The sequence below is a fragment of the Delphinapterus leucas genome, chromosome 6 (assembly GCF_059928025.1).
Source record: "Delphinapterus leucas isolate spDelLeu-1000000601 "Yukka" chromosome 6, BTC_Dleu_Yukka2, whole genome shotgun sequence".
NCBI classification, from domain to species: domain Eukaryota; kingdom Metazoa; phylum Chordata; class Mammalia; order Artiodactyla; family Monodontidae; genus Delphinapterus; species Delphinapterus leucas.
The window spans coordinates 118,108,640-118,136,505 of NC_143134.1; the positions used below are offsets into that span (position 1 = coordinate 118,108,640).

Sequence of the window (27,866 nt, forward strand, 5' to 3'; positions counted from 1 at the left end):
CCCCTGGCTCCCTATTGGCTGCTCGGCGAAGCCCGGTCTCCGGGTAAGATGGCAGCGGACGGACAGTGCTCGCTCCCCGCTTCATGGCGGCCGGTGACCCTCACCCACGTCGAATATCCTGCAGGTAAAAGACAACCCCGGCTTCGAGGACGCCTTCCTGGGGCCGGCCGGTCAGTGCCGGGCGCTGCGGCCGGCGCAAGCCCGCAGAGGGGGCGCCGGGGGACCGGGGTGGGAACTGTCAAATAGTGAGCCACGGAGGGTTCGGCCGGCGCGCGCGCCGCGCAGGCGCAGTGGTGTGGCGATGAGCTGGGCGAAATTGTGAGCCGCTCGCTCGCGCACTCTGCGACTGCGCGGCCGGGGTGCTCCACTGGGTCCTGGGGCGCCGGTGGGCTGTAATGGGGCGGTGGTGTGCGTGAGGCGGGAACGGATCACTGGCCTGGACCTGGGCTCTTCTTCCCCGCCCTTCCCGGAGCCGGAGAGGCTGAACTCTCTCCTCGGCGTGTAGGGAGTGCCTTTTTCCTTCAAACAGTGCTTTTGGGCTGCCCGGAAGAAAGAGCTCCCCATTGCTGGGAGTGTGCAAATCGAGGCCGGGCAGCTCTTCGTTGTTTGAGTACTTCTGATGCCACGCCCTGGGTAGGGGGCACTGCTCTACAACTCAGGGAACCCTGTGAGGGGTCAGGCAGCCTCTGGGATGTTAACTTCTGGAGCTTCCCATCAGACACAGCTCCAGAAGCTCAGCGTTTTCCATCCGTGAGGTCCTTTAGTGAGCGTTCTGGAGGCCGTTTAGTAGAGTGGTGCAGAGCTTGGGCCTTGGGGTCAGAGTTCAGGCCGAGGCCTTGTGCAAGTGACTTCACCTCTCTGTGCCTCTCTAAAGTGGAACTAATCACAGTGCCTCCCTTCTAGTGGTGACGTGAGAATCAGAAATAGGAGATGTGAGAAATGCTGAGCGCAGTGCCTTGCATACAGTAAACATTGAAGAAATAACTGCAATTAACATGATCCCACCTTCCCAGGACCCTCTCAAGCCCACCCTGCCATCTATGTGTAGGATGGTTGGGTGAGGCTGGGGGCCCCCTCATTGAGCCCTGGTTGCCCCAGGAAGGGCCTACTCATGCAGAGACATGAGAACCTGGCCCTGCTGAGGGTCCCAGGACTGGATGCCAGGAAACTTGGACCCTAGGTGTTCTGGGTTATACTGGGGATGGGGTAGCCCTGCAGCTGTTGGGCCCTACTGTCTGCCTGCCTCCCCGCCATTCACTCATCCTTCATTCAGCTGGTATCCACTGAGCACCTCCTGAATGCCAGGCCCTGGGCTCGCTCTGTATTTTGAACGGTGAACAAACCAATATGTCCCTGAACTCCCAGACTGTGAAAAAAAAAAAAAGCCCACTTTACAGGACGGAAACCAAGGCCTGGAGTGGGGAAGGGACCTGCTTAAGTCCTCAGCACCTTCATGATTTCCCCTCCCTGGCCTGGGAGTACTTCTCTGGGTGCTCACGGCGAGAAGGAGGAGGCTGGCAGACGTGAGCGGCATGACGCAGGCTGTGATGAGGGGCCCTTTGCAGGGACTGTGGGTGCCTGGAGGAGAGACCTGGCTGAACCTGGGGGCCTCTCTCAAGGTCTAGTGCCCCTGCTAACTCTTCTGTGACCCCCTGCACTTCTCCTTCGTGCCCCTCATCACACGGGCCCTGCTTCCTTCATCCATTCTCCATTCATTTAACATCATTTTAGAGCCCAGTTAAGTGCCAGGCGCTGTGCTGGGCTTGGGGGAATTGAGTGGGGTGTAGAGACCCCATCCCTGCACTCATGGCGCCTACTTTCTAGGGGGAGAGACAGATGCAGGCCGGATAGCTCCACTAATGAGTGGTGTCCTGAATGATGCCCTGGTTACAGATTCTGAGAGCTCTGCAATGGCAGGAGTGTGATTTTTTTTTTTCCCCCACTGTGGTGGGCACTTAATTTATGTTGAGTTAACCCAGACAGCATCCCAGGTGGGGGAAACAGTGTGTGCAAAGGTCCAGAAGTAGGACAGAGCATGGTGCGTTCAGGGAACTAGAATTTGGTTCCTGGAACTGGAGCAGAAGGTGGGAGGGAAGCAGGGCCAGGACTGCAGGGCTTGATGAGCTGGATTGAGGTGGGACTTATCCTAAGGGCCGAGAGAGCCACCGGGGGGCTTAGATCAGAGGATGGTGAAGCCAGAGTTGCTGACAGCAACTGCAGGAAGGCCCAAAGGTGGCGCTTGCTGTGAGACAGGCCATGGAGATGGCCAAGGGTTTGGGGGCGCCAGCCATTTCCTGTCCTCCTGATGACCCAGTGTCCTGGGCATCAGCTGGACAACTGAGAGACCCAGAATCTCAGGGCTGGAGGGGGCCAGGCCACTGTGTGGATGAGGAGACAGAACCCCAGAAAAAGGAAGGGCCTCACCCAGTGTCATCCAGGGGGCCTATGGCAGTACTAGCATTTGGACCTATGTTGCTGGCCTGTTCTCCCAGGCCAGTTCAAAGCCAGCCCTACCCTGGGTAGGTGTGGGGGAGGCCAGGTGTGTGCCCATCCCTTCAGCCTGGAATCTGGGCTCGGCCTTGGGTGGGTACCTTCCTGCTGCCTGTGTGAGGCCAGGCTGGTGGTGGGGCGATTTCCCACACTGAGTTCTCCAAACATGGAAGTGTCCTGGGTGCCAGGAACCAAGCTGGGCGTCTCACAGGCCTGGTCACATCAGAGCTCCCATGGCTGTAGGAGGTGGCTACTGATATCCCCATTTCACGGGTGAGAGAGCTGAGGCTCAGGGAGGTGAAGTCCTTGTCTGAGGTCATGTAGCCAGCAAGTGCTGGCATGGGAACTAAACCACACTCTCTGACCCCAGAGCTGCTACATAGCTGCCCTGTCTCAAATGGTGAGGGTGGCCTTTGGACTCGGTGTCAGCCCTGCCCTTGGGCTAACAGGAAAGTGGCTCCTGTCTGTTGGCTCCAGGATCCTCCCGCCGAGACCTATTAGGGGGTAAAAAGCAGGTAGTCAATAGGTAGCCAATTTTTTTGCCAGTAGAGAGGCAGTGAGAAGCTGTTACTGCAGCGGGTGGCCATAGTGGGCAACGGAGCTTCCCCCGCACCCCCAGCCTTGGTCCCCGTCAGAGTCCGCAGTGTAGACCCAAGTCTGTGCGGTGTTCAGAGAATACCAGGTTGCCCTGGAGGCCCAGGGCTTGGCTGGGTCGGTCTCCGCACAGCACTGCGTTCCAGAGGCATCCATGTGCCCGCCAGGCTGCCTCCTGGGACAGGGCCCAGCCTCTGGGGTCAGACCAAGCCAGGTTCAGATATCCGCTTTGGTGGGATAGTGGGTGTAGCACCTGGACCAGGCTAGAGACTTGGATTTTAGTCAGATCCTACCTCCTTTTGGCTGTGTGACTTTGGACAAATCATGCAGCCCCTGTGGGACTCAGTGTCGTCATCTGTAGAACAGGGAGAGTGAAGGCACCTGCTTTAAACTCACGATCTGTGAACCTGAGTGCTTAGTAAACACGCTGTGCCCGTGACTGAGGACGAGTGGTGAGCTTGGAAGGCTGAGGCACTCCCAGCCACCTGGCCTTGCGCTCCGGGCCCTGCTGGGACCACCTCTCTGACTGAGGCTCTACTTGGCTTGCTGGGGCCCAGGCCCTCTTCGATGGCTGCGCTCTGTCCTCATCCTGTTCTCCCTGCCTTGCCCAGGTGATCTCTCTGGCCATCTCCTTGCCTACCTGAGCCTCAGCCCCATATTTGTCATCGTTGGTTTTGTGACCCTCATCATATTCAAGCGGGAGCTGCACACGGTGAGTGAGTCACTCCCACCCCAGGGAGGAGGGGCCTCACCATTCCTTCCCAGGGGCTTTGCCTTCCCTTCCCTGCTTCCACCTTTCTTGAGGTGTGTGGAGCCTCCTGGCTGGTTGCAGGTTGTCCACTGGGCTGGAGGTTCAGTGGGCGGCCACGGCCTTTGGGCTGGGCGGCGGCCAGCAAGCACACAGAGGCCCTGCTGACCATGCATCTTCCCAGCAGATCTCGTTCCTTGGGGGCTTGGCACTGAACGAGGGGGTCAACTGGCTGATCAAACACGTCATCCAGGAGCCACGGCCCTGTGGAGGTAGGGCCCAGGCCTTGGGGGTCTGCGGGTCCCCCAGGTTAGGGCATTACTGGGAGGCCTGCATCCTCCCATCATGCCCTGTTCTCTATCTTCACCAGGTCCCCACACGGCAGTGGGCACCAAGTACGGGATGCCCTCCAGCCATTCCCAGTTTATGTGGTTCTTCTCCGTCTATTCCTTCCTTTTTCTGTATTTAAGGTGAGCTTCTGCCCTGGCTGGGGTGGCCCTGAACTGGCCCAGGCTGGCCTCTGCCAGGGACTTGCTGCAAGCCCTTTGGATGCCATTTAGGGCTTGGCCTCTACTGTGGGTGGGAGGAGCTGCAGCCAAGGCAGAAGGTGCCCAGGGAGCATGTGGCTGGGGCCGGGGCTGTGTGGGAGGCCTGGGCCCCAGGCTGTGGGCCGAGGCCACCTAACAGGCTTGTTTTCCCAGAATGCACCAAACGAACAACGCCAGGTTCCTGGACTTGCTGTGGAGGCATGTACTCTCCCTGGGTCTCCTCACCGTGGCGTTTCTAGTCTCCTATAGCAGGTACAGAGGGAGGTAGAGCCCCTGCCCCACGCCCTGCCCACTGGGGTCCAGCTGCTTACTTGGTCCCTGTTGGACCTCGCTGTGGACCCGAGTCCCAGAGCCTGTAGAGCAGGGCTGCAAAGGGGGTCCCAGGCCTCTCATTTTATTTTATTTATTTATTTATTTTTGGCTGCGTTGGGTCTTCATTGCTGCATGAGGGCTTTCTCAAGTTGCAGCGAGCGGGGGCTACTCTTCGTTGCGGTGCGCAGGCTTCTCCTTGCGGTGGCTTCTCTTGCTGCGGAGCACGGGCTCTAGGCGCGCGGGCTCAGTAGTTGTGGCTCATGGGCTCTAGAGCGCAGGCTTGGTAGTTGTGGCGCACAGGCTTAGTTGCTCCGCAGCATGTGAGATCTTCCCGGACCAGGGCTCGAACCCGTGTCCCCTGCATTGGCGGATTCTTAACCACTGCACCACCAGGGAAGCTCCAGTCCTCTCATTTTAAAGGGCCAGGGCTCCAGCTGGCCCTTCCAACCCAGTCCTTGCTCTCTCCTCTTGGTTGGGCCCAAGGTTCTAGGGTTAGCCATCTGTTCCCAATGTCCTGGAGCAGCCCCTTGCAGACAAACTCCAAGTTCAAGGGCTGGACAGAAGGGAGGCAAATCCTACCTGAGCCATCCCTTCACTTCTAGAGTCAGGGGAGCAGCTGCTGGGGTCCAACCCCTTGCCTCCTTCTAGAAGTAGCTCTGAGTCCGTGTGGTCACAGGGTCCCGTCTGTGTATGTCTCCCGTGTGTGTGCAGAGGTCCAGGGAAGCTGGCACTCAGGCGTGCAGGGAGGCTGTGCAGGACTGTCTCTGGCTGGCTCTCATGAACTTCCCTCTGTCCTTGGCCCAGGGTCTACCTGCTGTACCACACCTGGAGCCAGGTGCTCTATGGGGGCATCGCTGGAGGCCTCATGGCCATCGCCTGGTTCGTCTTCACGCAGGAGGTCCTCACCCCCCTGTTCCCTAGGATAGCAGCCTGGTAACTGCCTCCTGCCCCTGCTGCTGTCCCCCGCTCCCCCCACCTTCCCAGGCACTATGGCCCGTGCCCCTTCCTGCGAAGGGGCCATCAGTGGGAGGACCCAGGCGTCCTGACCCCAGCCTCAGTCTCCCTGGGAGGGCCCTAGTGCCCAGGCCTCTGGTGGGCATAGGGCTGCAGGCCTCGCTCGTCTGGCTTCCATCTCCCCCAGGCGTTTTCTTAGCCCAGAAGCCAAGATGCCAGCCTCTGTCCTTGCCTGGCCTCTCAGGGACTTGGAAAGCAGCATGTGTCCTTCTGGGCTGTGTGTGCCTTGGGGCATTGGACCTGCCTGAGTGTCACACAGGCGACACATCTGGGTCTTGCACAGGCCAGGCAAAGTGGTGGGGAGAGGGTGCATCACCGGCCCCAGGCACTGGTGGGAGAGTCTGGCTTGGTGACAGACTCATGTCCTGATATGGTCCTGGATTTCCGGGTGTCTGTCTCTCCAGGCCTATCTCTGAGTTCTTCCTAATCCGAGACACGAGCCTCATTCCCAACGTACTCTGGTTTGAGTACACGGTAACCCGGGCAGAAGCCAGGTGAGTCAAGGGGATAGCAATCACTGGGTCGTGGCTCAGTGGGGCACATCCCTCAGTCAGTGCCGCCCCCAGTTTTGGAAGGCTGCCTGAGAGCCGGGCACTTGCCTAAGCACTTTTCTTGTACTGCCTCAGTGAATCCTCCCCTGGACCCCATTTTACAGATGAGAAAACTGAGGCTCAGAGAGGGGAGGAGAGCAATCACTTGACTAAGAGTTTGCAGATCGTGGGTATGGGAGCTGGGCTGGGAACCTAGGCTGTTGAGCCCAGGGCCATGCTTTCTTTCTTTTTTTTTTTTTTCTTTTTTTTTGCGGTATGTGGGCCTCTCATTGTTGTGGCCTCTCCCGTTGCGGAGCACAGGCTCTGGACGCGTAGGCTCAGCGGCCATGGCTCACCGGCCTAGCTGCTCCGCGACACGTGGGATCTTCCCGGACCAGGGCACGAACCCGTGTCCCCTGCATCGGCAGGCGGACTCTCAACCACTGCGCCACCAGGGAAGCCCCAGGGCCATGCTTTTAACCTCTGTGGCCCGGAACCAGAGAGCTGGGCAGCCAGGATTCTCTGGGGGCCTGTGTGTTGACCCCCCTTGGGACTGTTTAGCCCAGACACTTTCCTCTGGAGGGGTAAACTGAGGTGTGGTGAGTTAGGGGCACCCGTGTTTGCACAGCCAGTCAGGGCAAAGCCGGCTTTGGAGGCTTCTTCTGACTCAGCTCTCCACGCACCCCAAATCCTGGGTGGGGTGCCAGGTGGGGTCGGGAAGGCCTGGCTCCTTCCCAGGTTCAGAGGGGAGCCGAGGCGAGGTTGGGCTCCAGCACAAGCCTGGGAGGTTTCCTGAGAAGCCCTGGGTTCCTGGTGAGAGGAACCACAGGGCGGGGTCACAGCAGCCGGGAAGTGTGTCTAGGGCATCATGGTCCCAATTATCCTAACGAACTTAAGGGTAAAGCCCTGGATCCTGAGGAAAGGGGATTTGAGGGGTTAGGGCAGGCAATCCTGTTATTGGCGGAAGGCCCCAGCTGGCCCAGGCTCTCCACCTGGCTCCCAGAGCGGCCCCGCCCCTCCCGGCTGGCCGCCACCCACCTTGATGTACCCAAACTTCCATGTGCACCTGCTCTGTGCCAGGCCGTGGACGGCAGTGGCCGGCAGGGGGGACACGAGGAATGAGGCACCTACCTGTGCGACAAGTGCCTCGGGCTTGAGAGCTCGTGACAGCAGCGTGCTGTGAGGGTGTGTGGTTGGGCTGGCTGGCCGCTATGACAGGTCTGAGCAGAGAGAAAGCGGGACTGTCCAAGTTGGGGTTTAGCAGGGAGCGTGCTCTCAGCATAGGGAACAGCTTGTGCAAAGCTTCTGAGAACAGGAAGCTTGAGGAGTCCACCAAACAGACAGAGGCAGGTGTGGCTGGAGCCCAGGGAAGAAGGGGGCTGGCCATGGCACGAGGCTGGGGCTGCATCACACAGGACCTGTGGGGACAGTTAGGTTTCTGAATTTCAGTGGGGTCTCTCGAGGAGCCAGGCCCTCCAGGGAACGGGGCTGCCCCTGCTTCCCTCAGGCTCCTGAGCCTGTCGTAGGTATCGCCACACACCCAAGTCAGGTACTCAGATCCACTCGATAACTTGTATCAGGAGTGCTCCTACCTTTGCTTATGTATATCCCAAATGGAGAACTCACTACCTTCTTGTCTGTTTAGGTTGATGGTAACAGAACCCCACTTATGCTGGCTTATCTATAAGTGGGAACTGCCCATGATTACTGGAATCCAGCCAGGTCCCTCTTGCCTCTGTTCTCCCATCCTGGCCCCTGCCCCTGCCCCGGCCTCCTGGCTGCACTTGGACTCCAGAGCTGACCACCTGTGATACAGGCCCAGCAGAGACATTGACCCTCTCTAGGCCCCAAGTCCCAGGTCCCAGGGCAGGAGCTGTGATTGGCCCAGCTTGAGCCAACCACTGGGGCTACTGGGAGTGGACACTCATTCTGATGGGATCGTGGGGAGGAAGGAGACAGCTGAGGGGCGAGTCACTGGACGCCAGGAGTCGCCTCATCTGACCCCCACCCCCACTTTGCAGGAACAGACAGCGCAAGCTGGGGACGAAACTGCAGTGACCGGTGAGTGTGGCTGTCTCCAGCCTCCAGATCTGGCCTGCACGATGCCTTGCAGGGTGGATGGAATGACAGACAGAGGGACGAAGCAGAGACCTCTACAGACCCAAGTCACCGAGTGGAGCCTTTTTTTTTCTTATTTTAATTTTAATGAACAAGGTGGACCAAAGGGCTGAGCCAGCCCCTCAGCCAGGACCCTGGAGGGCCTGTTGCCGGGGGGCCTCACAGCCAGAGACCCTCACAGTGCTGCTGCCAGCCCCCAGTTGGGCGGAAAGTGCCCCTGACGTGGGCACTGGGGCATGAGGTAGAGAAGGAGGGCTTGAATCTCTGGCCACAGGGCCAGGAAATGTAGGTGGCGTGAAAAATGCACACTATTTATTTTTTGGTTTTGTCAAAGGCAGATGGGATTTTGGAGAGGGACTGGAAGACCCAGCTCTGCGGGGGCTGCCCTGCGTACCGAGGAGCCCAGGTCAGCTTCCCAGGCCCTTTGCCCTGGGCCCGAGAGACGGCCTGGGGACCCAGGAGGAGGGAGCACCCCCATGCCCCCCCTGCCGCCAACGCCATTCCAGAACCTCGGTCAGTGTTTCCCGTGTGGGAGCCAGGCCCAGAGAGAGCAGGGGTCTGCGCTGCCATCGCTGTGTCCTACCCGCATCGACCCTGCACCACAAGGGCTTTCTCTGGTTCCCTGTCCCCAAGACAGCGGTCCCTTTCTGATGAAAGAGCCTGCGCCTGTGGGTGAGCAAACCCAAGCTGTTTACAGCTCTTTCCTGTCCTGCGTCCGCTACTGGGTCGTCTTCATCTCCACCCGAACAAAATGCAGAGGAAACAGGAGCTGGTGAGAGGAGTGGGGCAGCGGTGCCTACTGTCCCCACCCTTCCCTCCCCTCTGTATGCTCTGAGCATTCCTTGTCCTTCCCGACCCCCCTCCGAGAGGCTGGGAACCTGCTTGGGTCACCCCAAACCTGTGTCTGGGGTGTGGCTCACAGATCCCCACTGCCCAGCTCGGAGGACGACTCCTCCCAATCTTGAAGCCGCTTTGAAATGGAGCTGTGGAGAGGAGATGCGTCCAGACTTGGAAGCTTCTAGAACTGAACCAGGCTGCTCGGGACCTGTGTTCCGGGCCCGACCCCCCTCCCGCCCCCGCCGCCTTTTCTTTGTGGAGGTTCCTAATCTGCTGCTGAAGCACAATATTTTGGTGCTTTCTTTTCTCATTTGCTAAAGACAGTGTCCAAAGCCATTCCAGATGCCAGGACCAGGGGCCTGTTTCTGGGGAAGGTTGGTCAGTCCCCACATTTTCCTTTCCTTCCCTTCTCATTTTTATTTTTTACTTTTTGCCTGAGATAAGCCAAGTGTGAGGTGGTTTGACTTAAGAAAAATCAATGAAAATTGTTTACTATTGTTTTAAAATAAAATCTTCAACTCTGGCAGCTTGAACATGTTGACTGAGCTGATGGGAGGAGCCGGGGACGTGGCTGTGCGGACACACGACCCGAGGGGCAAGGGCGTGGTTAAGACCGGAAGATCGTGCGCGTCTCCAAGACACCTAGTCCCCTCCAGCCCCCAGAGCCAGGGTTGGAATGGCCTCTGTGACATACCCCACTGGGCTCTGAGGACAGCTCCCTTCCATTGAGTTTTTTTAGTCCCAGTCTACCTCCCCCTGTGGCACTGGCTGGCTCTGCTCTCAGTAAGCCTAGCTTCTCCTTCATGTGACAGCCCTTGAAGACTGGGGACAACCAGCATGTCCTTCTCAAGTCTCTGCCGGGATAAAGACCTCCACTCCTGCTGAATTCAGTGCTTCTTTAGTGTGCGGACAGGTGAGTATCGTGCTTTGGAAGAAATAACTGCAAACTGACCTGGGTTTTGGATGCCTTGTAGGAGTGAAAAGAACACAAGCCATTTCAGGGGTCCAATATGGGGGTTCTAACCCTTCTTTAATTCATTAACCTGAGATTCATAACAGCTTCACCCTCAGGCGAATCAGAAGTAATCCCATCCTCACATGAGCTCGAAGGCTGGGTTTGGGTTCCCCACCACAGTCCATACAACCTGGACATTTAGTTAAGGTGACTTCATCCCAGACATGTGGCAGAAGCAAACAAATCTCTGGAAGAAGGAACCTTCATGCTAGACTTCAATTATTTATACAGTTTTAAGAAATTACCATGAACAAAATATAGACAAAGATGACCAGGTAGGAAAGGAATCACCACCATCCTTGAGAACTAGCTGGAAACAAGTATTAGAAACAAACCCATACATACTTCAGGTGCTGGAATGATCGGGCACAGATTTTAAGTTGTTTTACTTTTTTAAAGAAGTAAGGGACAAACTTGAAAATATCTGCAGGACTTCGCTGGGCATGCACTGGTTGAGAATCCACCTGCCAGTGCAGGGGACACAGATTTGATCCCTGTTCCGGGAAGATCTCACATGTCATGGAGCAGCTAAGCCCGTGTGCTACAACCACTGAGCTTGCGCTCTAGAGCCTGCGAGCCACAACTACTGAGCCCACGCACAACAACTACTGAAGCCCATGAACTCTAGGGCCTGCGTGCTGCAACTGCTGAGCCCTTGTGCTGCAACTACTGAAGCCCACACGCCTAGAGCCCGTGCTCCATGAGAAGCCACTTCAATGAGAAGCCCACGCACCACAAATGGAGAAAGCCCGCACGCAGCAATGAAGACCCAAGGCAGCCAGAAATAAATAAATAAACATATATATATGTATGTATGTATGTATGTATGTGTGTATATATATGTGTATCTGCAGAGAACAGGAAACTATAACGTGAACCCTGGCAGATTTTTCAATGAATACTGGAAAATATGATAGCTAAAAAACAAGAACTCAGTAGGTAGATTTAACAGCAGACTAGACATAGTTAAAGAGAAAAACTGGAGGTCAGAGGAAATCCAGGATGCAGCAAGAGAGAGGACGGGGCCGTCTCATGAGCCCTGAGGTTTCCCTGAATCCCGGGTAAACGCTGCTTTTTACCCCAGTTGGCACTCACCCACACGTTCACCCTGGTTGGGCTCTCAGAGAGCTGCCCAGCACCCCACCTGTGGGTTGCCCAACTCCTTTTCCCACTCAGTTGGTCACCAAGCCCTGCTCACTCCACCTTGCCAGTGTCTTTTGAAATAGCCACTTTCTCTGCCTTCCAGGCCAGTCTGGGTCCCAGCCCACTGCCCCCTGCTCAGCAGCAGCAAAGCCTCCTGGCAGGTTGCCCTCATCCCCACCCATCAGGGCCCTTCAATCCATTCCTCAGCATCTTCCTAAAACATCGTCCTCAGTGTCTTGGGATAAAACCCAAGCCTTTAACTTGGCCCATGGTGTCCAGCCCTCACTCAACCTTGGGGCTCTGCTCCAGGCCTGCCCTTGATTCCAGCCACTGCACTTTCCCAATGGAGAGAGCAAAATCAAGCTCATGCCAACCCGGACAAACTTTTAGAGGACCTAGGTAAAAGCCAAGTAATCTTTATTATTAATTTTATTATTCTCAAATTTCAAATGCTGTATTACACAAAATATATAAATTGAGGACAGTTCTTTTTCACTCATTTTGCAAAAAAAAAAAAAAAAGTTCTTCATCTGCATCATTGGCATCAGGGTCTGGTTGTCCCTGGGCAACCTCTGGGTCTGCTGACCTAGTTCTCCTGGGTCCACTAGACAGGCAGTTTGGGATACAGCAGCACCTTCTGGATTTCATGCGTGACACTGCACTTTCAATTTTATTCCAAACGTACTGATGTAACATTCAGACAGCTGGATTTTGAAAATCGCTCCTGTAGGGTATGTGACCTCCCCAAAACTTACCTCCCCTCATGTCCAGAGGCCCGTAAGACACTTGCTTGTCCTGCATTCAACACTTGCAAAGTGTGAGGCCACAGGTCACACCCTCAGGAATAATTACTACATCTTCATCGTTCTTTTGACTTTTTTCCCCCAGAAGCTCCACCAGGGGACCTCTAAGCGTTCCATCTAACACTGACTGGGGCTGTTTTAGGTGCTAAATGTGTCTTCCCCAAACAGTACTTTGCTGTCCTCAAGAACTGAGTGAGCCTCTGTGTTATGAAACCTATAGCAACTCAAATGCAACGGAATGACCTCACTTCTGAAGGATAACGTTTTGGGAAAAAATCCTGCCTTACAGTCAGACCCATACAGTTCTTAGAACTTGAGTTTCAGGAGTCCTGGGTGTGTGTCACTGCAGTGTCCTTGGCCTGCATCACTGTCTCCCCTCCCTGCCTGCCCCCGGCTGGGTCGGTGCAGCTCCGCCCTAGCGCTGCTCACACAGGGCACGCTCAGCTCCTGCTGCGGGCCCTGCTTCCTGAGACCCAGCCTGCGGACACCAGGGGCCCGCCCCGCTCCCCAGCTGCAGAGCAAGGCCTCTGTGCTGTTGAGGTGGGATTCTCTTCTGGTCCTCCTGCTTGAGGTCCCTGAAGGGACACTCGTGCACCCCTGCCCTGGCAATACCCCACCCTGCCGGCCTTGCCGGGGTCCCAAGGAGCAGCCAGGCCTCGGGTGACACCCACTCCCCCACGGGCTGGGCTCTACTCCTTGCTCCCCGAGGCTTTGCCCCATGGTGTGGCACGTGCTCCCCGAGCCTGTTCCGTCATCTGCAAAACGGACACCACCTCAGTACCCGCCTCCCGCAGTGACCACCGCAGGTCAGCCAGGCCATGAAGCACTGCACCCACAGGCTGGGTAGCCTCTCCCGCCCTTGGCATCTCCGTTTGGGGCTTCACATGTGTCTTCCTCAGGGCCAGAGTCCCTCCGCTCTCCACAGGCAGCCCAGCTGACTTTGGCAGGACACCCTGCCCGTACCAGGTGCGTGGGGTTGGGGACAGATACAACGTTCGGACTGGGTGGCCACATGATCTGGTGCCTGGTGGTCCCAGGCAGTGGCTAGGGCTGGGGTCAGCACGGCTGCCCAGCCACCACTTCTGCTGGGCTCAGTGCAAGGCAGCAGATGAGGCCTTGGGCCCTGGGTGTCAGCCACACTGCCCAGACAACCAGACCCGAGGGTATCGGGCCCCACAGTCCCCTGGGAGGGCTGTCCCAGCGCACAGCCCATGGCACTGGAGAGGCCCAAGTCATGGGTAGGTGGGAGGTATCCATGAAGAATGCAGGCCTGGGTCTGGTGCCGTCCTGGCCCAGAGCCCTGAGGCCCGAGCTGGCCCTTGGCTTCCTGACCCAAGCCTGAGAGCTCCGCTCCTCTGGGAGCCCTACCCTTGGACCCACTGGCTGCTTGGACACCAGCTCCCAGATGCAGGGGAAGCTGCAGGAAGGCAAAGCCAGGCATCTGCCGCACCCTGCCTGCCTCCTCGGCTGAAACAACTCTTTCCCAACAAATTTCCCCTTTATTAACTGCCTCGCGTGATACTGTTATACAACCAGGACGTGGTTCAGGAATCAAGCTGTGTGGAAGCAAGCGAGCTGGGGCCTGTGAGCCACCTCACTCAGAAGAGCACGGAGCCACGGGGGATGGTGCCGTGACACAGCGTGGGCTTCCCCTCCACCAGCACACCTTGCGCCCTGGCCCCTCAGCCCTGGGGAAGCCTGGAGGCCCCCAGCTCCAGGTAACCCTGTCTCTAGGTCCTTGGGAGCTTAGGGATCAGGGTACAGACCCAAGCTTGGCCGCGTACACGGCAGGACCTGGGCAGAGCTGAGCTAGTAAGAAAGGGACTCCCCAGTCCCCACCCTGACGAGGGATGAGCTCAGCTGGTTCCTCTCCCAGGAGGAGGCCACGGCGGGTGAGATGCTGGGCGCCGGGCCCGACCTCCTGCTCAGCTTCTGGACTCAGCCCGGGTGCTGGCGAGGACCCACGGAAGGTACTCAGCTTGGCCCCGCGGGCCCCGCTGGGGGATGCCATCCCAGACTCGGTCGGATCTGCGGGGGCCCAGGGGGAGAGGGAGCGAAGGAGTAGGACCCGGTGGGTGGGCCAGCCCAAGGCGGCTTGGCCGTGGCACCGGCAGGCCTGAGCAGCGGGGCTCAGAGCTTGGCCTGGGGGTGGCTCTGCAGCAGAGCGCGCATGTCCAGGAGCGCCTTCTCCAGGTAGTGCGCCAGGCGGACGGCATTGGTCTCTGCGCAGCTGTTGTAGGCCGACACGGAGAAGTTGATGTGCGCCTCCATGGGGTTATAGCAGACACCGTAGCCATCTGGGACCACAGGCCCAAAGAACATGACACAGTCTGTCTTGGCAGGGACCTGAGAATGGCACAGGACCAAAGCTCTCATCCCAGCCCCATGGTGGCACCAGCCTGCCTTTCCACGTCGGCTCCCACCGTGCTCTGCCTGAGACGCCCTCTCCTCGTTTCCAGCCGACAGCTTACTCCCTCTCATTCTTTGGGGTGCAGTTCTGGTGTCACCTCCCTACAGAGACTTCCCTGACGTCCCTGAGGGGGGGCTGTCTCATTCCCTGTGCTTCCTGTCTGGACTGTGAGCCCCTGGGGGCAGGGGCAGTGGTCTGTCCCTGCTCTACCCCAGTGCCCAGCACAGGCTGGCATGGATCAGACGTTCCTTCACATCTGATCAGTGAATGAATGAAAGCGGGCGGGGGGGATCCTGACTCCTTCCTGGCCTGCCCGAGCTGCAGCGAAGCCCCCTGACCCCAGCTCCTCCTCCAGAGCTCAGCTGCTTCAGGAGTGCGCCTCTGCGCGTCACATCACCACCAAGTGACCGTGTTCTGGACCTCAGCTCCACTCAGTGCAGCCTTTGTCCGGCTCCAGTTTCTAGTGGCTTCTGTTCCCTGCCACCCCAGGGCACCTAGGGCAGTGGCCCACCTGGCTGGTGGAGAGGTTGAAGTGCATGGCGATGGCGTAGGAGGTGTCCATGAAGATGTCGGGCATGCTCACCAGGTCTTCGATGGCCTGCAGCTTCAGGCCCAGGAGGTGCCGGTCGAAGGCCTCCCCACGGATGGCCTGCAGGAAGGGGAGCTGTCAGGAACAGGGGCTTCAGGCCCACGAGGCACCGCTGCCCTCCTCAGGAGCCCATGGCGGCAATGCCTCTTCCATTCACTGGCCCCTCAGACCCGTGAGACCAGGGCAGCCAAGCAGAAGAGCCCTCACTTCACAGATGGGGAAACTGAGGCCCAGGGACCCACCCAGGGAGGCAGGAAAGTGCAGCCTAAGAGCATAGGACTGCAGCTGGGTAGCCTGGCCTCATCCTGGCAGGGACCTTGGCAGGTCACTTACATCTTGGAGCCTCAGTGTCTTCATCTGTGAAATAGGGACAGTCACTAAACTCCCTTTGCGGGGCGGCAGTGAGATCTAGATAGACCTCTGCATGTGACATGGGCAAAGCCTGGCATGTACAAGCGCTCAGGGCCAGGATGGGAACCAGACCTCCACCCCTTGACTGCAGCCCAAGCTGTCAGAGGGCAGGAACCCTGCTGTCTGCCAGCCCGTGCACACCCTCAGCATCCTGGGCTCCAGGGGCATCGGGGGAGCCCTGATGACGCAAGATCCAGAGGCCAACCCGGGCAGCCACTGGGCCTCACCTTGGTTTCTCCCACTGTAAAATGGGGATGTTCAGCTTTGCTCCAAGTGCCCCAAGCCTTAGGGGAGGGGTGTCTGATGCTAAGGGGAGCAGCCATTGGCTGCAGGGATGGACAGGCAGGTGGACAGGCCAGTGGGAAATGCCCGGGTCACGCAAGCAGGGACAGGAAGGGCCGGCTCACCTGGTTGGTGTAGGCTCGGTGGGCCTGCACGGCCTTCCGCAGCAGCCCCACCTTCTGGTGCTCCTGGGCAGGGGGAGGGGACAGGGAGCTGCAGCTTCCTGTTCTTGCCACCTTCCTCAGTGGCCCACTCCCCACTCTAGATTCTGAGCTCCCTGCGACCAGGAACTGGAGCTGCCATCTCTCTGGCCAGTCCCCAGCCAAGGCCTGACACAGGGCAAGTGCTCACTGCTGATGACTGACCCTTGAACAACTCGGGTTTGAACTGTGCGGGTCCACTTACACGTGGATCGTTTTCAATAAACTCGACAGTATGACATGACCCGTGGTGGGTCGAACCTGCAGATGCAGAACCATGGACACAGAGCTGACTACAAAGTTACATGTGGATTTTTGACCGTGCGGTGCCCCTATCCCCTACATTGTTCAAGGGTCCACTGCAGTTTCCTTTTCTCTTTGGCTGAAAGAAAGCTCCACGCTGATAAATTCATGGCTCCATCTTCCCCTAGATACCCAGTATCCACCACAGGACTGGAATACAATAGGTGCTCACTGCGTCTTGATAGAATGAGCAGGAAGGGAGAAAGCTCGAACCCAGCTCTCCCACCCTTGCCCCGGACCTCTCACCGTCACATCAGGGTTATCCATGGCCTTGACGAAGGTCAGTGAGTCCATGGAGGCCGAGCGGATGGTGTCGGTACGGCCCAGGTGAAACATGCGCAGAGAGGCACTTTCATAGGTGGCGCACGCCTGCCCGTAGATCCTGGGTGGGAGGTGGGCTGAGCACACCCCTGGCAGGTCCCCCCGCCTCCGCCCCCAGGCTTCATCCCTCCTTCATGGGGGGCGGGGCGCACCTGTAGTAGGCCAGCTGTAGTGCCATCTGGATGAAGGAGTCTGGGCTCAGCTTCTCAGACTTGGGGAAGTCCTTTCCAAAGTGGTGGAACATCAACATCGTGATGTCCAGGTCCTGGATCATGCTGGGGGTCGGGGGAGGTGGGTGAGGAGCAGACACCTGGCAGCCTCTGCCAACCCCAGGGAGGGGCTGAGGGCAGTCTCAGAACCAGCCAGGCACGATGGCAGAGCTGACTCTTGTGCTGGCTAGAGGGGCCCGGCCCCGCCCGCCTGCCACCCAGCACTCACATGCTGAGATTCTGCTTGGCCTTCTCGATGTCGCTCTTGATCTCGGGGGTGATGTTGAACCGCAGCTTCTTGGGCATGGGCAGGGGCACCATGGGAGACCGCACGAGCTCGGGCTTCTTCCTGCATAGGACGTGGGGGTCTCAGCCTCCTGCCGGGCGTCTCGGGGGCCTGGGTCCATCCCCGGGATTAGGATGGGTCCCCGAAGCTGGCGGGGACCAGCCCAGGGAGACTCTTGGGTTTGTTCTTCTGAGAACTGCCTTCATTTCAGCTTTTAAATGGCGAAACGGAGGAGGGGAAGGGACTTGTCCAAGGTCACAAGGCTGAGAAGTGGCAGAGCCAGAATTCAAACCCCAGTTTGATCGACTCTAAAACCCATGCCCTCTTCTGGCTTCCTCTGAAGAAACAGATTCCCAGGTATAAGGGAGAATGCCGTTGCTCCTTTGAAGGCTACTCTGTCGCCTCTGTGTCACCTGTCATCAGGAGCTGGAGAACTGGCTGGAGGATGGGCGAACCACACTCACGTGAACTCAATGACGTGGTCCACAAGGGTGATGATGGGGGGTCCCTCTGCTGCCGCATGCTCATAAACGAGCCCACAGGAGCCGTCTTCTGCCACGATGAACTGCAGAGGAGAATGGGGACCCCGACAGCCCCAGGTCCCTGGAGCCACTCTCCGGTTGGGTCCCATGGGTAGGGCGTCCCTGAACCATCTCAAGGGGTTCTGCTGACTTATTACTGTTATTCCTAACAGCTAACACTCACTGGGGGCCTTGGAACACCTGTCCCAGGTCACGCTAAGCACATCTCGTGCTAAATAGACCTTTCCGAGTCCTCGCAACGACCCTTGCGAGTCCTACCACCCCATTTTACAGGTACAGAGGGAAAGTCACGACCAAGGTTGTGCCACTCTGCCTGGCCCCACATCCTAGGCTCTCTCTGATCTGCTGATGGATATGTCGGAGGAGTGACGCGGGTTACCAGGCCAGGCCCAGTAATGACAGGCTGACTGCTGCTAAGTATAGCCCTGCCCACCTTCTGGCTTCCCCGCTGCTTTACAAGCTGGGAAGCCAGGGACTCCGGGCTCCAGGGGAGGGGCAGGAAGTCCCGGGGCAGCAGTGGGCCAAGGCTGGGTGCATGCCTGGGCGGGAGCCCTGGCCCTGCCAGGTCCTCACCTGCAGCGTTTTGTCGAACCAGCGGTTGCCGCTGTTGAGCTCGCTGCCACCCCCGTGCAGCATCTGGCCAGCCACCTGGCTGCGGCGCACGTCTTCCGAGACCCGAGGCATGGGTGCGTCCAGGCACACGGTGAAGATGCTCTTCTGAATGGAGTGCACTGACTCCCGGTTCACCTTGTCTGTGGGGATGTGTGTGTGTGTGTGTGTGTGTGTGTGGTGCCATGGGGGCCAGGCCTGGGGAGGCCTCCGGAGCTTCACCTGGCAGGGGCCTGCGGCCCCACGGCACCCCGTGAGGCAGGGCTAACACCTGACCACTTCAGAAAGGAGGAAACAGAAGCCCAGGTCACGCAGAGCGCCATTGAGGCAGTCGGGGATCCGACCTGGGGGCTGACTCTGGGGACAATGCTCCTGACCAGCACGGGGTCTGGAGGGAAGGTGGAGGTGGGCTCCTCAGCCAGAGGACTTGCATTCTCACGGCGACTTGCTACTTAACAGAAAGAACAAACTAACTGGACCAACCGCACTGCGGTTTCCTCTTCTGTGGAATGGGACCAACAGCACCCGCTCCGAGTTGAGAGGATTCAGTGAGACACGTGGCTGCCCAGGGCCTGGTGTGGGCCTCCCCTCCCATCCCAGGGGTACCTTTGATGAGGGTGCTGTATGCCTTGGCCCAGGAGTTACGGTGGTTGGAGGTGAGGATGCCCACAGGCTCTTTGTTGGTTTGCAGTGATGAGTTCCAGATCTTCTCCAGCTGCATGAAGATCTGATCCGAGGTCAGGGGTGTCCCATCGCTGTGGTACACATCCAACTCAAAAAACTGTCCGGGCACAGGCAGGTGGAGAGAAGGCGGTTCGTGGGAGCCTCAGATGGGCAGCAGTCACCTCCCAGCATAGCCTCCTCCTGGCCTGGGCAGCCCAGCTGAGAGGATGGCGTCAGGCCGAGGGCGAGGAGATGGGAGGAGGTCCCTGCACTGCTCTCCCCAGGCTGGCCAGGCCCATAGCCCTTCCTGGCCTCCCCCAGGCCGGGGCCTGGCTGGACACCCAGGGCAGAGAGAGGCCCAGGGCCTGCCTGTTCCGGGGGCACATGGGCAGGTGTGTTGGGGAAGCTGACTCTCGGCCCCGCCCCTCTCCTCCGGGCAACCGAGCGCGGGGGCTAAGGCTGCTGGGGGGCCCACCCACTTGGTAGTTGTGCACCACGGGGGCTAAGGCTGCGGGGGCCCACCCACTTGGTAGTTGTGCACCACGGTGACGTGCATGGGTGGCTTCTTGGTCTTGCTGAAGCTGGTGACCGAATCCTGCTTGGGGCCCGGCACGCGGCAGGAGGACAGGATCTGATAGTACTGGTTCATGCACAGCGGCCTTCCCCCCAGGTACTCCACGGGCAGGGTCTCGCTGCAGGGGCAGAGGGACAGGGAGGAAGGCGGGACCCACAGGGAGCTGCTGGCTATGGCTGCGGGCTTGGTCAGGCAGTGGGGCTCACGCAAGCAGTGTTGGGCCCCTTCGTGTCCCCCCGCCCCCTCAGCGTGAGGTCGGTTGCAGGGGGGCCTGTTGGAGCCCGACTGGGTCAGTAGGCCTGACATCCACCCTGCTCGTGAGTCACCCTGGAAACTCCCTTCTCCTCTCTGGGCTTCAGTTTGCCACAGGGAAGATGAAGCAGCAAGTCAACCCCGGGGCGGGGGGCGGGGTCCCCTTTGGCTGGGACGCTAATTCCAGGGCTCTCTTGGAATAGGACCACCCGGAGGAGGTCACGGCGGCTGGAGCGGAGGACCCAGGTCTGTCTCCCCAGCCCCTAAAGAGGCTGGGTCAACAGGAAGTGAAAGCGACTGAGCTCTGGGCCTGCTCAGCACCCCGGCAGGGGGTGCGGGGTGTGGGGAGGGGGCTCCGGTTTAGGGTAGGGCGGGGCCGGCTGGAGGGGCTGTGGCAAGTAGGCAGTCAAGGTGGGAGGAGACAGGGCGGGGGCGGGGCCACTCACTGGTCAATCCTGGCCTTGAAATCCAACACACCCTCGATTAATTTGGCAGCGAACCTGGAGGGACCAGTTAGAGATCAGAAGGCTGTGTGGACACCCAGAAGGAGGTCCCTGGGTGAGAGAAGCCAGGGTGATGGGCGCAGCCTAGTCCAGGGAAGCGACCTACTACCTTCCTCCTCTCTCCTGCTTACAGAGAGCCTGAAGGAGTTCAAGTGCAGAACCTGCGTTCCAGTCCCAGCCCACGTAATCTCTAGGGAAAGGGATTAGGGAGATGCGCGGCCAAGCGCCCGGCAGGAACAGCAGCATGATTATGGCTGGGTTATGAGTCAGTGCCCTCTGACTCCACCCGCAGGGGGCCTGAGGCCCTGATCCACAGCCTGGAGTCTGGAAGGCCGTCACCCTGCTCTGAAGCATCAGTTATGGAGGGACCTAGGACTGTGGGGGTAGGGGAAGGGTGAATGGGAGGGCAGTGGCGTGACGTGTTCCCCTCTCCTAGATCCCTTCCTGTTTCTGGGCCTCTGTGTCCCCCAGGACACCTTGCTCATCCTGCCCTTCATCCCTGGACTGTCTGGGCCATATCAACCATGCCCGAAGCCTGGGGGTGCTCCTGGCCTCCAACATGGGGCCCACTGGCTAGAGTTCCTGGGCCTGAACCCCTGGCCCTTCCTGGGGTGCCCTGATCCCTTTAAGAGAAGCAGTGATAGCCGTGAGTGTCTAGTCCTTGGGCAGGAGATCCTCGTCACTGGTATTTTTACCCCTGGTAGGACTGGAACAGAAGCCAAGGCAAAGTGACATGGCCAAATGTGGAAAGGGGATTGTGTACAAAGGCCACCCCTGTGGCCAGCGGAGGAGAGCAGGAAGGAGTGGTGAAGTGCCAGAACTGGGGTGAGGGGTAGCCTCAGGTTTAGCAGGAGGGAGGGGCCCTAGTCTGCAGTTTGGTGGTTAACAGTTATGAAGCTTTGGAGCCAGGAAGATCCTGCTTCCTGTCTGGGTCAGCCAATCCTGAAAGGTGCCTTGAGCAGGTGCCTTCACTGCTCTGATCCTGTTTCCGTACCTGTAAAACAGGGATGACGCTCCCTACTTCCTAAGGCTGTTTGTGGGGATGAAAGATAACAGGGCCGGGGCCCTTCCGATCTCCCAGCAGAAAGCCCAGAGCCCCACGTCCACCTTGGCCACTCACCTGAGCTGGCCCTGCCGATCCACAAAGTCTTGCCTGGGCAGCACCAAACCAGGGCTGGAATAGATGACTACGGGCTGGCGGTACTGGAGATAGGCTGTTTTAAGCCACCAGTCGGACAGCTGGGGGAAGGACCAGAGCCTGTGAGGAGGGGTGCACGGGGACCAGGTTGCCCCTTCCCCACCAGGGCCAGTGGACCTGGCTGGGCACCCTCTGTCCCCTCTAGGGAGCACAGATTCTCAAAGTGAATGCTCAGATCCAGACCCCGCCCAATCCCTTAAACCCAGCAGCATCCCATCATCCTCCCTTTAGATGGAGCCAATCAGCATTAGCGAGGGAAATCAGGCAACACTGCCAAGAAGAAAAGACTGGCAGGAAACCTGGGGTGGGGGGAAGAACAGAGGCGGAAATATCAACCATTTTTCCTTATCTTACATGTTTCAGGGCAATGATTTTAATACAATACTCTTAGAAATAAAAACGTCTGTCTGATAGACAGAAAAGAAAACAGAGAAAGCTATATAAAGAAAGTCTGATGAATGAGTTTTTGCCCATCTCAGGTAGGTACTGTCCAGGTAGGCAGGAGCCCGGGGTTCAGAAGAGCCCTCAGGAATCCTGGTCCTCTGTGGCCTCAGTTTTGTTGCTGTCATACTAGGGAATGGACACCCACTTGGATCTCAAGGTCAGGGTAATTTGGGGAGCTCACTGTAAAGACAAATCATTGCACTAGTGACAAGATGTAGGTGACACGCTGCGTCTCCACTGGGCTGGCCGTCCTCCGCCCAGGGCAGGGTATCTCTGGGGACTAGCCACGGACATGCTGCTAAAGGCTCCTGTCTTGGGACAACCAGGTGACTGTCACCCTTGTACCTTAGGTGCTGATGGCAACATTGCCCCCACTACACACTCCCCCAAGCACAGGCCCAATGTGCCTCTTTGTGGCAGGTCCCTCAATCCCTGGAGACCCAGGCGCCACCGTGCTTCCGCATCCCATCTTAAACAGCACTGGGACGTGCCTCTTCACCACACAGACTCCCCTTGGGAAACTGCTGGCCTTGGGCCCCTGGCAAGGGGTGAAGGAGGACAACGTGCACGGGTGGCACAGCAGGCCAGTGGGCGACTGCTGTCTGCTGATTTGTGACCTGGAGACATGGCCCCTGATCAGCCAGACCCTCCTGTCTAACTCGGAGCCTCCTGGAGAGCTGCTGTGTGCCTCTGGGGTTTCAATCTATCTCTCTGGGCCTCAGTTTCCTCATCTGTAGATCAGGGAGGGGCAGACAGGAACTCCCTCCTCTTGAGGACAGCCGGGCTGGGCTGGCCTTTAGCCAGGAGCCCTCACGTCACCAAGGACCTCAGAGCCTCTGACCCGAGCTCGGAGTCAAGGGGAGATCCTATAGATGTGGGCATTCCCTCAGTGAGAATCTGCCGGGCAGTGGTAAAGCCCCTTAAGAGCCCTGTGAGTGGAGAGGGGGTGGTGCCCCCAGCCCTTTAGCCAGCAGATTCTCTCTGAAGCAGTAGTTCTGGGCTAAAGAAAGTTGGAAAGCTGCCAGGTCTCAGACTTGCTGAGACCCTGATTCCAGGGTCCAAGGCCCTGACCCGCCAAGGCTCATCTGTGCCCCCGCCAAGGCTCATCTGTGCCCTCTGCCAGCTGATGACTCCCACCTCCTCTGTGCAGCCCCCACCCTTCCACCCGCTCCCTCACAGCGCCCCTCACGTTGTAGGGCCAGACCTGACTCTGGTCCTCTCCTACACACCTGCTTCTCCCTCATTCACCCCTCTCTCAACACATTCCCCTTCGCTTCACCCACACAGTTGCTTTAGGACAGGACTGTCCACCCCCGAAATATACCCTGGACCAAATGACTTCCCACCCTCTCCCCACCGGGCTCCCTGTCCCACCCTGCTTCCCTCCCAGCAGCAGGGCAGTCCTCTCTAACTTCACGTTGAGGTGTAGGATGCGCACAGACAAGGGCCCGGGGCATCCGCACGCGCTGAGCACAACTTTGTGACAGACGGAGACACAGGACCAGGACAATGAGTCACCGTCAATATAATCACCCTGCAGCCCCCTCCCACTGAGCTCAAGTCCAAGTGCCCAGTTCTCCTGGGGGCCCCGCCCTGCCCTTGCACTCCACTCTAGCCTCTGTCCCCTCTGTCTGTCGCAGGCCCAACACCGCCTCCTCCCTGCCCTCTCTGCCCCTTCAGCATGAAGGTGCCACCGTTCCCCACTCTTACTCTCGCGTCGTCCTCTTTGCTTCTATAGCACGCCACTGCCTGAGGAGACTCGTCCGCCGCTCTTGCTCTCCCAGCACCCTGCCTGGTGCCGGGCACAGAGTAAGTGCTCAAGAAACTCTGTGGTGCAAATGGATGCACCAGAGCAGCCCGTATTGGAAAATCTGGGGTGTGCAGCCAGCAACAGGCCACAGGAGGGACGCTCACAACGACCCAGGGTCTCTGGGTGGGGGGTGCCCTGTTCCCCTAACCCTGCACGCGAGTCAAGGGGACTGGTGTGCCCCTGCCTTCTCACTCACCCAGTTCTCCATCTTCCTGGCCCTGCGCTCCAGCCCCTTCTGCAGGCGCTCCCCTACGCCCCCCGCGGTCTGAAACTCTTCCACCAGCTGCTTGGTTTGGGCCCACTCCTCCTCGCTCACGATGGGCTGCAGCGCCTTGAGATAATGGTCCAGGGTCTGCTGGAGCGGGGGCACGGGCAGCCGGGGTAGCGAGTCCTGGTGTGTCTTAAAGCGGCTGGAAACCGTCATCATGGAGGAGGGCTTGAGGAAGCCCAGGGGCTTCACCTGCAGGCAGCAGAACACCCCATTCATTCTCGCACCGGCTCTGGGAGGCCCTGGCAATCCCAAAACCGAAGTCCTGGGCACTTCTGTGCCCACTCCTGGGGACAGAGACGGCCTCTTGGGTGGTGACTGCCCTGGTTTCCCAGCTCTCCAGCTGTAGGTGTCTCTACCTCTTAGAAGCCAGGAGATGTAAGTAGGGATGGAGGAGGGTGGGGAGTGGCCACTGATCTTGGCAGCACTCAGAGGAACCGAGTCAGGATGAACGGCACCTACTGGGGGTGGCAGAGCTCAGAGGGACCTCTCACTTATTGGATGCACAGGGCCCCACCTTTCTCACCCTGGGGGTGGCAGAGCTCAGAGGGACCTCTCACTTATCGGATGCACAGGGCCCCACCTTTCTCACCCTGGGGGTGGCAGAGCTCAGAGGGACCTCTCACCTCTTGGATGCACAGGGCCCCACCTTTCTCACCCTGGGGGTGGCAGAGCTCAGAGGGACCTCTCACTTATCGGATGCACAGGGCCCCACCTTTCTCACCCTGGGACGATGAGCCAGCCAGCAGTGAGATGACCACTCCCTCCCGGAGGTCCCCACCTCCTTTTCTCCCATCCTTACCAGGTGGAGACATGGGAGGAAAGAAGAGAAAATCAGATAGGGCCAGACGACGACAGTACCTCTGGGTGAGGGCGAGGTCTTGGGCTTTTTCCTGTCTGTGGGGTGGGGACAGGGGTGGCATGGGGGCAGCGCTGTGCCAAGAGAGAGCTGAGTGGCCTGGCAAGGAGGGTGAGAGCTGACAGAGAGAGAGAGTCTGGAGACTCTGGAGGCGGACAGAAAGAGAGACAGGAGGGTCCAAGGCTGCTGGCAGCAGTGGGCAGGCAAGCGGCAGAGGCTCCGTTTCATACCTTCTCTTTCTGCTGCCCGTCCTCCATGGCAGGACTGAGGTTCTGAGCCCTGTCTGTCTGCCTTGGGCTGGATCTCTAAGCCTAACTGTGCTACCAAGTGGGTGAGCAGAACCTAGCAAGAGGCAGCCACTTGCCCGGGCTGGAAAGAAAAGACAAGAGCCAAGATTCAGGGGGAGGCAGAGGGGGCAGCGGCGATGGCTACAGCAGCTGTGGTGGCATCTGGGGTTATGGCTGTCCCAGGAGCAGCTGTTCCACCCTCTTGAGCTTCCAGAAGTGGAGGAATGGGGAGGAGGTGAGAGGGCTGGTGGTGTGCACTGGAGTAGAAGGAAACCTGGAAAACTTTTCCCTTTCTTCCCTGGATGGGCCCAATGCCAAGAAGGCAGGCCAAGAGGTTTTAAAAATGCACCTGTCAGAATCTGCATAGGTGTTTTTGATGAGGGACAACTTGGCTGGAGGACAGAAACTGCTTGGCCGCTGAGGTTAAACTACAACCCTGAATATAGTCCTGAAAATAGGGGTTGGTGCAAAGGAGCAGACACTGGGAAGGGAGTGTAAATGGACATTTCCCTCCAAAACTCTTGGGGCCCTTCTGGGCCACCCTTCCACCAAAGCCTGGTTCTCTTGAGTTGTGGCTCATTCAGCTGGGGGTTACGAGACCTTTGGGCATTAAAAATAAACCAGAGGGCTTCCCTGGTGGCGCAGTGGTTGAGAGTCCGCCTGCCGATGCAGGGGACACGGGCTCGTGTCCCGGTCTGGGAAGATCCCACATGCCACGGAGCAGCTGGGCCCGTGAGCCACGGCCACCGCGCCTGCGCTCCACAACAGGAGAGGCCACAACAGTGAGAGGCCCGCGTTACCGCAAAAAAATAAAATAAAATAAAGCAGGGACTTCCCTGGTGGTGCAGTGGAAAGAACTCCGAGTTCCCAATGCAGGGGACCCGAGTTTGATCCCTGGTCCGGGAACTGGATCCCACGTGCATGCTGCAACTAAAGAGTCCGAGTGCCGCGACTAAGACCCAGTGCAGACAAATAAATAAATAAATAACCCAAAACAGAGAATGCTGGCTTTGAGATTGGACTAGATTTGAGTCCAGGGGATGCTGGCCAAGTCTCCCCTTGCCTCAGTTTTCCTGGCAGTAAAGTGATCAGGCCATTTAGCAAGTCCTAGAATATGACCCAGAGACCATCTGTGGAATGGGAACAGAGCTCAGGTGGCAGTGGCAAGGATGAGATGGAGCTCTGAGGTCCTGGAAAATCTGGAAAAGCCTCTGGGCAGGTGCATGGGTACCTCAGCCCTCTGGGCCTGGCAGTGTCTGAATACCCTTCTTGGCCCAGACAGAGGGAGATACAAACAGAGATATACTTGGAGTAGAGAGGAAAGGAATCCAAGTCAGGATAGCAGCACTACCTGCTCCAAGCTGCCCCCGGGGGAAGATTGGGGGTAGGGGTGGAGGCATGGGGGTGTGCAGTTGTTAATCAAGTTGGGCGAGTGACTGGTGGAGAGGGAGGGCATGGGGCTACCACCTGCTGCCTTCTGCCAATTCTGAGGACTTTCTGAGCAGCCCAGCTTGATGCCCTCACTGAAGTGTCTCTGGCCACACACAATACCCCAAGGGCCATTTGATAAGCCCGGGGAAGGTGACCAGCTGGATGGGGTTGGAGACGTGGCTCTGGCCAGGGAAGAAATGGCTCAGGCTGAGCGTGCGACAGGTGTGTGAGGCAGAGAATAACCGTGAGGAGACACTCCTGGTTTCTCCGCTCCTTGGCTCCGGGCCTAAGGTGGAGGTGCTGCCCGAAGCCAGGGTCCTTACTGTGTCTGCCGGGTCTTTGGAATTTGGCGCCACAGAGTGTGGCTTCTATCTAGCCTCTGACCTTAAAGCCTCAGTCTCCCCCTCTGACAAGCGGAGTTAGCCCACCTGCCGACCCCGGCCCAGCAGCTGCTGGTGAGGCTGGACTGCAGGCACCGGGCCGCGGCGCCTTGACGGCCGGTTTTCCCACTCGGGCGTAGCTGCGCTGCTGGCCCGGTCTGCGGCCCGCCCGCCCGGTCCAGGGCCCGCTAGGCCGGCTTCCCGGCCGCACTCACCACGGTCCTGGCAGCGAAGGCCAACATCTCTACGGCCCGCCCGCGGACACACGGTCCGCTCCGTCCCCCGCGCTGGGCAAAGTCCGCGCCGCCGCCGTGGATGGGTTCCCGCTAGAGCCTCCGGGCCAAGGTCGTCGAGTCACTGCCGCCAGCCGGTAGAGGCGGCCCCGCGCCCACCCACCGGGCCGGGCAGGCGGCCCGCGGTAGGCGGACTCCTGGGGCGCGGCCTCGGGCCAGTTGCTGGCCCCGGCGGCCAGCCGAGAGCGTGGGGCGGGGCCTGGGGCGGGACCAGGGCGCAGTCAGCGGTTGGGGACCCCGCGAGGTGGTGGAGCACCGGAAGGGGAGCAAGGCGGAGGCTGCCGTCCAGCTCGCCCTCTCCCACCTCCATAAGCCGTCCAAACTGTTGGAGGCAGTGGTGTGCACCCCTCTCAGTCCTTTTGGTGCCCTTGAGCGCTGCTCTCAGAGTGGTGGGAAAACACAACCATGTTGACAAGGGAATGTCTTCTACTAGTCCTAGGGATAGCGTCAGAGCCACGCTACTAGATGACAGGTGGGGACCGCCCAGCAAAAGCATGGCTGCCGCGCTCCCAGGGCCCTCCCAGCAGGCGGTTGGCGAGTCGCGCGGCGAGCCGGCCGTTGGTGCGCATGCTCTCCGGCGCCCCGCACCA

The 27,866-nt window shown here is 58.9% G+C and overlaps 2 protein-coding genes across 9 annotated transcripts; one reads left to right on the forward strand and one right to left on the reverse strand.

Annotated features, from left to right (window-relative positions):
- DOLPP1 (dolichyldiphosphatase 1) lies at positions 1-13,357 on the forward strand. Of its 6 annotated transcripts, none has more exons than XR_002645233.3 (10): positions 13-124; positions 3,696-3,796; positions 4,020-4,104; positions 4,203-4,302; positions 4,534-4,632; positions 5,497-5,625; positions 6,111-6,200; positions 8,258-9,126; positions 10,004-10,104; positions 10,637-13,357. XR_002645233.3 is itself a non-coding variant. In XM_022578501.3 (9 exons), exons 1-8 carry the CDS (start codon positions 49-51, stop codon positions 8,292-8,294), a joined length of 717 nt encoding a protein of 238 aa, XP_022434209.1. In that variant the 5' UTR covers positions 8-48; the 3' UTR covers positions 8,295-8,297; positions 8,693-9,714. The 6 variants fall into 6 exon arrangements, 3 of the variants coding, with proteins under 3 accessions (XP_089769976.1, XP_022434209.1, XP_089769975.1); XR_002645229.3 differs by having other exon boundaries at positions 8,258-9,565; positions 9,719-10,104; positions 10,637-13,356; XM_022578501.3 differs by lacking the exons at positions 10,004-10,104; positions 10,637-13,357 and having other exon boundaries at positions 8-124; positions 8,258-8,297; positions 8,693-9,714.
- CRAT (carnitine O-acetyltransferase) lies at positions 11,755-27,783 on the reverse strand. Of its 3 annotated transcripts, XM_089913847.1 has the most exons (15): positions 27,199-27,783; positions 25,116-25,254; positions 23,955-24,218; positions 21,427-21,545; positions 20,250-20,303; positions 19,504-19,669; positions 18,921-19,095; positions 18,279-18,457; positions 17,628-17,728; positions 17,107-17,226; positions 16,821-16,943; positions 16,594-16,729; positions 15,970-16,032; positions 15,074-15,211; positions 11,755-14,498 (listed from the first exon to the last, which is right to left on the reverse strand). In XM_089913847.1, the coding sequence occupies exons 2-15, from the start codon at positions 25,140-25,142 to the stop codon at positions 14,283-14,285; spliced, it is 1,881 nt and encodes a 626-aa protein (XP_089769973.1). In that variant the 5' UTR covers positions 25,143-25,254; positions 27,199-27,783; the 3' UTR covers positions 11,755-14,282. The 3 variants fall into 3 exon arrangements, with proteins under 3 accessions (XP_089769973.1, XP_022434199.2, XP_022434202.2); XM_022578491.3 differs by lacking the exon at positions 25,116-25,254; XM_022578494.3 differs by lacking the exons at positions 23,955-24,218; positions 25,116-25,254 and having other exon boundaries at positions 27,199-27,781.
- Between the last annotated feature and the right edge of the window lie 83 nt (positions 27,784-27,866).

Excerpts from the sequence above, each read along its gene's own strand:
- DOLPP1 (XM_022578501.3), top strand. The coding sequence starts at position 49 with ATGGCAGCGGACGGACAGTGCTCGCTCCCCGCTTCATGGCGGCCGGTG. Across the intron at positions 4,633-5,496 it reads TTTCTAGTCTCCTATAGCAG|GGTCTACCTGCTGTACCACA; the intron begins GTACAGAGGGAG and ends TCCTTGGCCCAG. Across the intron at positions 5,626-6,110 it reads TTCCCTAGGATAGCAGCCTG|GCCTATCTCTGAGTTCTTCC; the intron begins GTAACTGCCTCC and ends CTGTCTCTCCAG.
- CRAT (XM_022578491.3), bottom strand. The coding sequence starts at position 27,225 with ATGTTGGCCTTCGCTGCCAGGACCGTG. Across the intron at positions 18,458-18,920 it reads ATACAGCACCCTCATCAAAG|ACAAGGTGAACCGGGAGTCA; the intron begins GTACCCCTGGGA and ends ACATCCCCACAG. Across the intron at positions 16,033-16,593 it reads TGGATAACCCTGATGTGACG|GAGCACCAGAAGGTGGGGCT; the intron begins GTGAGAGGTCCG and ends CCCCCTGCCCAG.